Raw genomic sequence first — 12,361 nt, forward strand, 5'->3', positions numbered from 1 at the left:
CTGAGCTAATCAGTTTGAAAAGTTTATGGAAATTACTTAGCATACCATTGGGCCATAGTAGTGAAAAACTGGACAACTCCAAGGTATGAGGTTAGGAATTATTTACATAAATTATGGTATATCCAAATAATGGGATTTCTGACAGCAAGTAAGAATAATAGTACATTTGGTAACGTTATTTCTTATAATGCTTCTTATAACGTTTCAAGCTTAGTTTTTTGTTTTACACATGGTAAGATTAAACAAAAAGGATGGTACAGATTTGTATACAGATGTTTAAGTATATGAAATTAAGGTTACCAAACAGTATATATAGCATAATCACATTTTTAAATATATAGACCCATAGTGTGTATGTATATATATATATATATATATATATATATATATATATATATAATTACATAATATTCCATATAGAACTTATACATGCACATATATAAACACAAAAAAAGGCTGAAAGAATATACACCAAAATGTTAAAAGTAGTTACCCTCTAGGCAGTGGGATTAGAAGTATCTTTAAATCTTTTTTGCCGATATTTTCTACACTTTCTATAATAAATCTATATTATCGTTGAAATTAGTTATTTTTTCCTTAAACACCCCCCCCCCAAACTATGCTGTGGCAAAGACTGTTATTTACTCTAATATCTACTTTCTTTTGTAGGAACAGCCCTCCCCCACCCAGCTAATTTTTACCAAGCTTGAAAAAAAAAAATCTCTCTTACACACAGGTGTGGTCATGTACCTAAGTTCTGGCCAATAAGAGGTAGGTGGAACTTCCAGGAAGTCTTTTAAAAGGTGGGCACGCACTCTCTCCCGTCCCCTCAGCCTCCCAGCTTAGATACAACTTGGTGGCTAAGAGGCCTAAGCAGCCATAAGGAAGAGATTCCCAGTCCAGGGAAGGCAGGTTACGCCCACCTTCTCACGTGAGAAATCCACTTCTGCTTTATTAACCACTGCTGTTTTGGGGTTCTTCAAAAATTCAGCCCAACCTAATATTAACTAATACAAATGTCCAATTTGTTTGTTTGTTTGTTGGCAGAGAGCACCTTTAACAAAACGTGATCATTAGGTTCAGCCTGAAGAAGAGGAGTCACTTAAACCTGAAATAAAGGTTTATTTCAGACAGAAATAAAATAGCTGAGAAGAAAAATGTCCATTTTGACAGCTAACATGGAAGGACACTGCAACAGACCCCAGAGTGACGCAGCCCCTGATGCATACCTCACATAAGAGCAGGTCGATGATGTGGAAGACCATGTAGAGAGGGAATTTGGCGGTGAAAAGCGTAAGAAACCACTGGGACGCGTACATGTGTGCCTCAAGGCTTATGTCCAGGAAGTGGCTGTACAGGTCAGGAACATACTCCTGCAATAGCAAACTAATTAGTTTTAGGCACAGAGGCAGCTGTTGGGCTTCCACCCAGGAGGCTCATAAATCTGACAGGAAGAGACCCCAAAAGTCACATACTTGTGTTTTTCTCAAAACCTCCAAAGTGCTCAGAAGAACACTTATCTGGTATTAAACTGGCTCTTTTCCAGTCCACAAACTAGCTCTAAAGAAAGAGGAATCCCCCAAATGGTGACAATTATTTGGAAAGACAGTTTTTCTTTCCAAGTTACGAACTGTTTGGGAAAGTTTGTTTCACTTTTGCTCTGAGATTCCTAACCAGTCAGCTTCAGAGCCTTGGAGAATATTTCTTGACTGAGTCGGCTGTGCTAAAGGGCCCTGCAGTCATCTGATATTTTGAGTGTTTATGAGATTGAAAACCCAGCTCACACCATCAGGCCCACACCTTATTAATCTGGGCATCACCATCAGACAGTGAGAAATGAAAACAAAACAAAACAAATCCCGCCCTTAACCCTGGGTGGCTATAGCAGTCACCACTGCTCCCCGGCACCATTTCATCAGTCCATCCACTTCTCAGTCCTGCGTGCTAACTGGCAAATGCATGAATGAGGTTTCTTTCTTTCTTTCCTTTTCTTTTTTTACCTGCATGAGGCGCTCCAACTGGTAAAATTTGCAATGCAAATCTTCAAAGTTTTGCTTGAAAAGTTCCCTGAGACCATAGTCAAACATGATCTTGACCAGAACACTGAATGCCTGTTCTTCAGGCATCTGTAACAGACAGGGAATGGGGAGGGGGAAAAAAAAAATCACAAAACCTATACAGACGTGGTCTCAGTATATTAAACACATCCTTCTACTCTCTTACGTGGAAACTAGGAAACTTAGTGGTATGCAGTAATTCACGCCTGCAGCTGTGTTTTATAACATTTATTCACTCAACCAAGAAATATTTAATGATGCCGACTGTGTCAGACACTGTTCCTTGCTTAGGGTTTCCGGGCGGGAATTCCTGCCTGTTCTCAGGAATTTGTTTCGCTTTCCCGTTCCCGAATCCCGAGATACAAACTGTTCTCTGTTCTCCATTATAAACTGTTTCCACAAAGTGACGGCCGATACTACCAACCACCTGGTTCAAGGAGCTGATTTTCCCGATTTCCTGACCAACTTTTCTCGGGATTCGGGAAGAGAAAAGTGAAAAAATCCCTGAGAACGGGCAGAAATTCCCACCCAGAAACCCTAACGATAAATAGGAAAGATGTCTCAGAGATACATTCTGAGTAGTACGTTTATTTCCCATTGTGCGTATTACTGGGTTCAAGGAGCCGATTTTCCCGATTTCCTGACCAACTTCTCTCGGGATTCGGGAACGGGAAAGCACAAAACTTTCCCGAGAACGGGTGGGAATTCCCACCCGGAAACCCTACCTGTGCTCAAGGAGCCCCTTTACCACCAGTACACAGTAAGTGTAACATGATTTAGGTAGAAAGATCAGTGAGAACACAAGAACAAGGAAGCCTGAGTCTGCTTGGAGGAGGCAGAAAAAGGCTTTGTAGGGAGGACAGGATTTGAACTGAGTAGAAGAGGCTGGATACACAAGTGTAGGTCTCATCGCTCCCAAATCATGAGACCTTGGTTAAATCATTTTACCTCCTCAGCTGTTATTTCATTCTAGTAAAAATGTTTTTCTTCCTCATTGTTATTAAAAACATAGCTAGTTACAGAAAAACTTACGTATTATTCTAAGGCTTGGAGCAATGCTGAAAGTACTACAGTTAACACTTTCAGTAATACTTAAAATGCTACAGAAACCTTACTTCACTTCTACTTACAGATGTTACCCACTTAAAACAATACCTACATCTTCCATAGCTTTATGGAAAAATATTTCCCCGAGAACCTGGCAAAATGTGTAGTTTTCAAAATAGGGAAAAAAAGCACTGGAAATGTTATTTAAGGCTTGGTGTGACTGTAGCAAGCCTTTAAAATGTCAAGAAGGTGAGCAGGCTTCTGTGAAGCAAGACGATGAGGTGGGCGGAGCACAGAAATCACTGGGAATAAAGCAGAGCTAAAGAGCAGATCAGATTAATTACTAAATGAGAAAACAATAGCCAATTATTATTGGAAAGGTAAGGATTTGGGGTCACGGACCAGGCCTTTGAGGCTTTTGTCGTGAAAGGCACTTTCACTCTTGCACATGCTCAGGGAGACTGGTCTGACCCAGAGGGCATTTCTGACGTTACGCAGCACATCTGCATTCACTCTGAGACAAATATTTATCTTAACGCGACGGCAAGCAGCACAGAGCTCAAATTAAGACACTAGATTTCATGGGGAAACCCATTTTAAAGGGCTTGTGATACTTATATGGGGATAAATGTCCTTGGACTGAAGTTGAGAACAAAGACAAACCACATAGGCTTGTGAGACTTTGAGATATAACATCTAACTAAAACAAAATTTTAAAAACTTTACCTGTTGATGTGTTAATCAGCTTGTGATAGTCGTTTCACAACGTATAAGTGTATCAAATCATCATATTATATAACACACACACACACACACACACACACACTCTTGTCAATTATTAAAGGTTACCTCCCCAGAGACGCCTAATCTTGCATCAGACTTTTTATTACTATGTCTTCAGAGTGCCCTTGAAATTAAAAATGATAAACCTGTGCTTCACTAACTTCATATCCACGACTGGGACCATGTCTACATTATTTTTTCCTGATTTCTAGTATAGTACAGACTATAACAGGTGCTCAAAAACTCTGCTAACATCACCTGTGTGGTATTTCTGTCAAGCATTTTAACTTGAATCATGAGGAAACGATAAGACAAATCAAGAATGTGGGCCGTTTCACAAGACAATTTGCTAAAATTTTTCAAAATTCTAAATGGCATGAAATATACAGAAAAGGCAAGGAGACAGTTTAGATTTAAAAAGAGAAATGACAACCAAATGCAGTACTTAAATCAACCAAATCCAATTCATTGATTCGGGTTAGAAAAAAAGCTATACAGGACTTTACTGAGTCAACAACTGGGGCAAACTGAACGTGGACTGTGTATAAGACTGAATCGGATGGCACTTCCTGGATGTCCCTGTGGTGTTATGCTTATGTCCTTAGGAGATAGAAGTTCTAGGAGTGAAGTATCCTGATGTTTGCTACTGACTTTCCCACAAAAATTTTTTCATTAAAAAAAAAAAAAATGTGTGTGTATGTCAATGATAAGAACTCATATTGTCTTGAAGAGAGATGATGACCTAAAATGTCTGTGTGTAAAAAAGAGGAAAAGAGAAAGATGCAGAGAGAGATGGAGAAAACAGTGTGGAAAAATATTCATTGGTAAATTAGGTGAAGAGTATATGGGTGTTCACCTTAAGATTTTTAAAATTTTGCTGTGGATCTGAAAGTGTACCAATAAACTGGAGGACAAAGGGCTTTGCTGAATGAATAAAATGTCACTCAAGAAAGCCAACTTGTCAGCCTCCTTCCCACGCCAAAACATAAATCCCAAAACAAATACCAATGACAGTGGCTACTTTAGAGGAGGTAAAAGGTCCCCTCGAGTCCAATCAATCATCCCAGCAATAAAAATGAAGTCTACTCTTGTACTAGTTTTTAACATTGTCACTTATTCTCACCATGTTTCTCTTCCAGGATGACATTAAATTAAGGAAAAGGTTTCCAGATATAAGAGTTAAAATCCACGCCCTAGAGTTGGGCCGAAGGCAATATAAAACCATGCTCAAGTCTAAGGATAGTATAAGCCAAGACAGGCCAGGCCTAAGTCATCACAGAGACCTCTACTCACATGGAGAAGCAGAACAGCAGCGAGAAATGACTGGCCCTGGCAATAGCCAATCTCTTCATCATATACAGAATAAGCCTGGGGGGAAAACAAACACAGGAAGTGAAAATTAATGTAGTCACTGGTGGACCACTGTAGCATGGTAGGACCTTCAACACAAGAACCTGGAATATGCGACCCACACTCCACTGTGGCAATTTGATGGTCAGTGAATGATGCAAACATTTCTCTCTAATCTCTTTTTTTTTTCTTCATAATAAATGAAACCACACCACCTTCTGTTGCCAAGGAGCAGGGAATGTTAAGCAAACACCACTTCGGCACTAAAAAAAGGTTGTCATATCTCTCTGTTTTTTCTCATGCTTTTTCCCCCCTCTTCTCTGTCTGAAAAACACACTCTTCCTTCAGCCTCCAAATATATTGTATTTCACGTCCCCAGAAATCCCTCTCTTCTCTGTACTTCTCTGGTATTTGTTACACATGTATGGTGATTATAGCACTTAACACAGCATTTTAAATGTCCATCTCACTAGATTGTGAGGTTCTTAGGGGCCAGGGTGATGTCCTATTCAACCTAGCCAGCACCTCACATATAGCAGGCACTCACTATACACTGTTAATGGTATTCATATTTCTTTCTGGGAAAAAGTCTTTTGGCAAAGATGCCAAAACACAATTCTTTCCACAATGTCAGTAATAACTTTTCTGATAAGAGGAATTACTCTGAAACCATCTGTGGGTTCTTCTGGAATTCTTATTTTGTTATTTTTCTTGGCAGCAGATGATTACTACCCATCTCTTCTGAGCACTATCTTTAACAGAATATTGACATCTAACATTCCTTGTGGTTCTTTAGTTGTTTTTTAGTCTTGTTTTTATGATTAATATTTATAGTTCTCATGTAAGCTGTGGTGGAAAGGGGAATTCCTATAGATTCAAGATGCTATTTCCTGTTTGACAAATTTATTTCTAGAGAAACTCCCTTTATTCTCCACTTATTTTTTTGTGCCAAGTCACTGATCCCAAGAAAGCAATTTAGAATTGGGTATGTTTAGAATTCAGAACACTTAAGAGAAATGTTATGCCAATGCTTATTAGATGAAAAGAAAAAATATATATATATAATGTATCTATATCTATATATAAATCATGCTTCCTTAAGTTCAAGTAGAATTCAATATAATCCCATTCTACCCCCATTTCATCAGAGCTTACCTGATGAGAGTGTTACAGAATGAGAAACATATACTTTTCCAAAGATAAGATGTATAGAGGGCTTAGAAATTATCTATTTATGACACAATAAGGTATCACTCTGCACTTATCAAATTTGTAAAAATTAACGAGTGTTAATACCAGTGTTGTTAAGACTGTGTTGAACACTAGTAGTAATATATGCCAACACAGCTCTGTGGAAAGCAGTTTAACCAATATCTGTGGAGGTATCAACCAATAGTTGATTGGTCAAGAAAGAACACAGACTTCAGAGTTAATCAGAGTTGGGCTGAATTCCCAGTATAATTAATCTCTAGGTCTGGATTTAGGCCCATTACTTACATTCCTAATTGGTAAGATGAGAATAATCATAATATTTATTTCACAGAGTTGATGTATTATTCTCACTCCTCTCGTGTAAAGTGCTCAGCACATGGGTCAATCAATTATGTACTAGGATGAAAATGTATTGAATTTCTATAGGTAGAAAATGGAAGGGAGCAGATTTTTCAGGCTCATGAAAAAGTTTGAATGAATGACTGCCTACAGACATGCAAGTACGTGATATATTTAGGAAATGTCTGCAATATAAGGTTCATGGGGGCTAACAGAAATATGGAGAAAAGGCATTTCATTAATCCATCAACATTTAACAAGCACCTACTATATGCCAGGCACTGTGCCACGTGTTACACGTTAACGTAAAAAGAAATGATTCCTGCCCTTGAGAAGGTCACAACTCAATTGGGAAGTTTGACAAGTAAATCAACCAGACTACAGCGAGAAGTTCAATGTTGCCAAAGCATAAAATATTTAGGGAACAAGCCAGGATATATTATAAAATGCCTTTAATGCTAAGCTAAAGAATCTGGGACCAGGAAATAAACTAAGGAAATTTTATTTCATTCTGTGGGTTATGGGGAAATATTAAAAACTTCAGTGGAGGACACTGAAGTGATTCAATTCTGGATCAACACGGAGCAAATAACAAATAGGCTAAAATCCAAAGGCAGGGAGACTAAAGCAAGTCAGCATTTGTAACAGTACTGACAACATATAATAGAGACTTGTACCTGGGTAGTGAACAGAGGGGGAAGTATGGCTATAAGACACATCAATCATATCAAAGTCAACATGGCCAAAGGAAGGAACTGAAAACTAACAGAGAAATGATTCTATCTTCAGCAAAACAATGGCATGGGGTAAAAAAGGAAGACTGTTTTTAAATTTAAAAAGATAGAACAATTAAACATACGGAAATTGCTGAATCCTGATTCAAACAAAATGTTATAAAGACATTTAGGGAAATTGGAATATGGAGTGGTTTATTGGATGATACTGATGGATAATTATGGGTACTACAGATGGATAATGATCTTGTTCTTTAGAGGTGTATAGTGAAGAATTTAAGATCATACTGTCTGTCTGAGATTTGCTTTAAACTACTTCAGGAAAAATTTTAAAAGGGATAGATGAAGTAACTGTAGCAATATGTTGGTAAATATTAAATCCGGGTGGGGGGACATATACAAGTTCATTATTCTATTTAACTTTTACGTATGTCTGAAAATTTTCGTAATACAGGTGTACCTCAGTACCCACAGGGGATTGGTTCCAGGACACCATGGATATCAAAATCTGCAGATGTTCAAGTCCCTTATACAAAATGATGTAGCACTTGCATATAATCCGTATTTGCATACAGGCTGCAGCACAGTGTGTCTACACATCACTTCATTCCCGTGGATTCAGCATAGTGCTCAGGGCACGGCAAATTCAAGTTTTGCTATTTGGAACTTTCTGGGATTTCTTTTTTCCTTAAATACTTTCAATTTGTGGTTGGATGCGACACCCGTGGATACAAAGGGCCGACTGTAAAATGTGTTTATATATGAACTCTATTTTTATACCTGTTTCGTTTGATGTACTTAACAGACTTTTACATGGAGACCAATTAGCGGCTAGAAATGCAGGCCCTGAGCAATGCCAATTTGGGTACACCTGTGCAGCGGTGACAGCAGAAGCTCTGGGGGTGAAAGGGCTGACCCCAGGAAGACAGTGCGGAGCCAGAGCAACCACTGAATAAGCACCTCTGTTTCAGGAGCAGGTAGACAAGAGATGAAGTAATGAGGGAGCTAGCAACAACATGAGAAGGGAGAGCATAAGCAGGAGGGTGAGAAGGCAAGGGCAGAGAGACCTATGGAAAGAGCATCATGAGATAGGAACTGGAGTGCAGCGGGCTCAGGAGTAAGGGGTCAGAGGCAGTGAGCACAGGGCTTATTTCTGGGAAGCTGGATTGGCTGCTTCAGTGGGAAGCACAACTGAGAAAGGGCTAAAAAAGGATGATCAGACAAGAGGATTATAACAGGAATCACAGGTTTCTGCAGCCTATGGGGAAATCAAAATTAAACCCAAGAAACATTTCTCTAAATTCTAACTGCCCTTACAGTTTAAAGCACCTAGTTTATCATTGGAGAATCATTCTTTATTGCTAGCCTGTTCTAAAATTAGTTGTTAGTTTGCCTTTTCAATCATAATATGTAAGTTCCTTATGAACATGTCTCATGCCTTCACTGTACTTCATATATAATAAACGCTAAATAGGTACTTGGCTGGTTTTGGGGGGAAAAGACTAAAGACTAGTTCTCAGGACAGAGGAAGGTTGAACTCTGGTCCCAACTCCTTGGCTCTGAAGTACTAAAATCTACTGGAAAATGAATTATTGACATTGAACAGGCCATCATTTCCTTTGTAACTTTTAGGTACAGACCTTTTGACAGACATCAGTATTAAAAGTCCACTGGGATGGGCATTAGCACTTCCTACTCTTAGACGTGCCCTGGGTGCCAAGTTCATCACTTACCCTACGTATACCAGTAAAGGAGTTTGCAATGTTAAAGGACTCAACTGGTTTCACAAAACCAAGTTTTGAAATTCTACATGTGGAGCCAGGGGACTGTCACCTGAAAGTCCAGATTAAAAGGATAAAAGTAGCCTTACCATTTTATTTCCAATCAATTCCTGTTCATTATAGTCTAAAATTGTGTTCTTATCTTTGATTTTACAAAGTCTTTTTTTCCTTTTTTCATTCTTTAACATCAAACACAAATTACACTTTGTAGTTACCTTTTGCATAATCTCAAAGAACCAGATCGACCATTTACAACTGAGTCATTGTTTTTGACATGAAATACCTTGCATATTTTGTATAAGGAATCTTGTCCATCTCCTCCTGTATCCTTAAAGTAGTCATGGGCTGGGAACGTCCGGTTAATATCCCGGGTGATAGCACTGTCCTGGGGAGACTCCTGTGGAAACACAAGGAAAGACAAGGTTTGGTAGTCAATCATGTACATATTTGTTTGGGTTTCTACAATGAGGTTCTTCTCCTTTACATGCTTTAAAATGATGCAGGGACATATACCACACATGCACACCCGGAGTTACTCTGTCTTTAGGACCCAAAAACTCAAGCAAAAGCAAAATCAAATATTAAGGGGAAAAAAGAGATGGAAGAAAAGCAATCTACTTCACTCCATACACCTCATGTGCACTCCCATCCCTGTTGCAAGAAAGTGCAGCTGGCGACTTTTCTATTGTAGGAGGTAAAATGTGATATTCAGAATGGAGTTCCCCTAGGAAAATACTCAACCTAATCTCAAAAGGAGGTTAAGTGCTCCCGTTAAAAAACTGGTACAAAATATATTGCTTTTAATGAAGCCCATGTGCCAGGTTCTCAAATGGAAAAGAGAAGCCCCTTATTTGGGGTTTATCCTAAGGGCAAATGGCATAAAAATGCACACAGCAGTCTACTCATTGTGAAACTAGTCCACCAAATGCCAAGGGATTCAAACAGGCTGTGGGAAAATATGCCTTGCTTTTGCCGATGGAGAAAAACTGTTTCCTCTTTAGTAATGAGTTAACTAAACCTGAACAAATGTCAATGTCAACAATCCTTCTTAAAACATACCAAGCATCTAGCTATTTCTAGTATCTTCCCCTTGTTAAACTGCATTTGCCCAGAACTGGAGCTCATAAACATGCCCTTCTATTTTAACAAAGCACTGTCTTCATAGCTAAGACAATAGCCTTGATTCTCCTTGATGAGACTACATCATATTCAGGACACCATCCAACAGCCTGACACTCCTGTTTCAAGATAAAAAAGGAAAGTGATATTCCTCTCTTCTCCAGTAATTTCTCTAGCCTTTTGGGTAATTATGTTCCCTGGGTCATAAATACTTCACAGTTGTGGGATTTGAACTAACTTGAAAGCCTATGTTCTTTCTTAATCAGTAAACTCTTTAAACCTTCAAAGACATTGCCAAACTCTTTCCAAACAGCTTTACTGACATATATTCCTACTTATTTTTAATACATTATTAGGCAGCTCAGAACCATGGTGATTCCTGACAAAAGGACAAACTCCATGGTGAGACATTACACTACAGCAGTTATTGCCTGCTGGCAGCTTCCAGGCTGCAGTGCATGGAGGGGGGCAGACACAGAGCTGAGGGTGGGGAGTGTCTCCCTGAGCTGGGGAAAGAGGGAGCAGAATTTGAGGAGGGCAAGGTAGCTAGAATTTGTAGGTCAGAATGCTGAGAGGAAAAACTAAACAGAGAGAGCAGAGAGCCATCTAGAGGGTTCCCCATGAATCATGAATCATAAAAAGAAAAATGATGCAGTGAACTTCATCAAAATAAAAAACATTTACTATGCAAAAGCCAATGTTAAAAACATGAAAATGTAAGCCATGGTCAGGACAGCACACCTATAAAATCTGTCTGATAATGGAGCTGTATCCAAACTGTAACTCTTAAAGTAAATAAGGAGACAAACAACTGATTTAAAAAGGGGTGGTGGTGACAAAACATTTAATAAATACTCTGCAAAAGATACCAAGATGGCAAATAAGCACATGAAAAAAAACTCAACACCATTACTCATCAGGGAAATATAAATTAAAAGCACAGTGAGATTCCACTATACATCCAGGATATCAAGTGTTGGCAAAAGGTGTGATACAACTGGAACTCCCATACATTGCTGGTGGGAATGCAAAATGGTACAAATACTCTGAAAACAGTTTGGAAGTTTCCTGTAAAGTTAAACATACACTTACCATACAATTCAGTGATTCCAATCTTAGGTATTTATCCAAGAGGAATGAAAATATGAATATGTGCAAAGATTTTAACTCAAATGTCCATAGCAGCTTTATTCATAATAACCCAAACTGGAAATGATACAAATGTGCTTCAACGGGTACGTGAATAAATTGTGGTACATCCATAAAGAGGAATATTACTCAGCAACAAAAATGGGAAAACCTATTGATACAAGCAACATGGATGGATTTCAAAAGCATTACACTAAGTGAAAGAAGCCAGACACAAAAGACTATTACCTATAATTCCATGAACATGAAATTCTAGAAAAGGCAAAATCATAAGTTACAGAAAGAAGGTCACTATTTGAAAGAGGCTGGGGTTAAAGAGAGAAGGCTGATTCTTAAGTGACATGAGAGAACTTTCTGAAGTGATGAAAATATTATCCATCACATCTGTGGTTAAAATGTATTGACCATTCACTTAAAATTGGTGAATTTTATTGTACATATGGAATTTATTTCCAATTACAATGGAAAAACAAAAAAGGATACACATACAAATAAAAAAGAGAATCAGAATAATTCTAACCCTTTAGATTAAGCGTTCCCTGTACTACTTTAAGTATATATACCTAAAAGATGAAAATGATGTAAATCCATTTACCTCAAGGCCTTAGATTCAGAAAGCTGGCTCGGTCTCTTACTAGTTAAACAACTTTAGGTAAGTTTCTTATCTTCTCTGGCTAGTATCACCCAACGTCTAGAGTTGTAGTGAGGGTTACATTAGCTATACATATAAATTATAAATACATAAAGAGCTTCTAGCAGTGTCTGATGTGTATATAGAAAACACTTGATG

The 12,361-nt window shown here is 38.3% G+C and overlaps 1 protein-coding gene across 4 annotated transcripts in view; it reads right to left on the bottom strand.

Annotated features, from left to right (window-relative positions):
* RABGAP1 (RAB GTPase activating protein 1) overlaps nucleotides 1–12,361 on the bottom strand; it is a 146,695-nt gene that overhangs the window by 25,185 nt on the left and 109,149 nt on the right. For all 4 annotated transcript variants that reach the window (XM_019728505.3, XM_019728506.3, XM_019728507.3 and 1 more), the window contains 4 exons: nucleotides 9,587–9,700; nucleotides 5,181–5,255; nucleotides 2,001–2,126; nucleotides 1,230–1,373 (listed from right to left, as the gene is read on the bottom strand). In XM_019728505.3, coding sequence (XP_019584064.1) covers nucleotides 1,230–1,373; nucleotides 2,001–2,126; nucleotides 5,181–5,255; nucleotides 9,587–9,700 — 459 coding nt within the window. The remainder of the gene's footprint in view (nucleotides 1–1,229; nucleotides 1,374–2,000; nucleotides 2,127–5,180; nucleotides 5,256–9,586; nucleotides 9,701–12,361) is intronic.

This window comes from Rhinolophus sinicus, chromosome 16 (assembly GCF_057876585.1).
Source record: "Rhinolophus sinicus isolate RSI-liver-muscle chromosome 16, RSI-T2T, whole genome shotgun sequence".
Taxonomy (NCBI): Eukaryota; Metazoa; Chordata; class Mammalia; order Chiroptera; family Rhinolophidae; genus Rhinolophus; species Rhinolophus sinicus.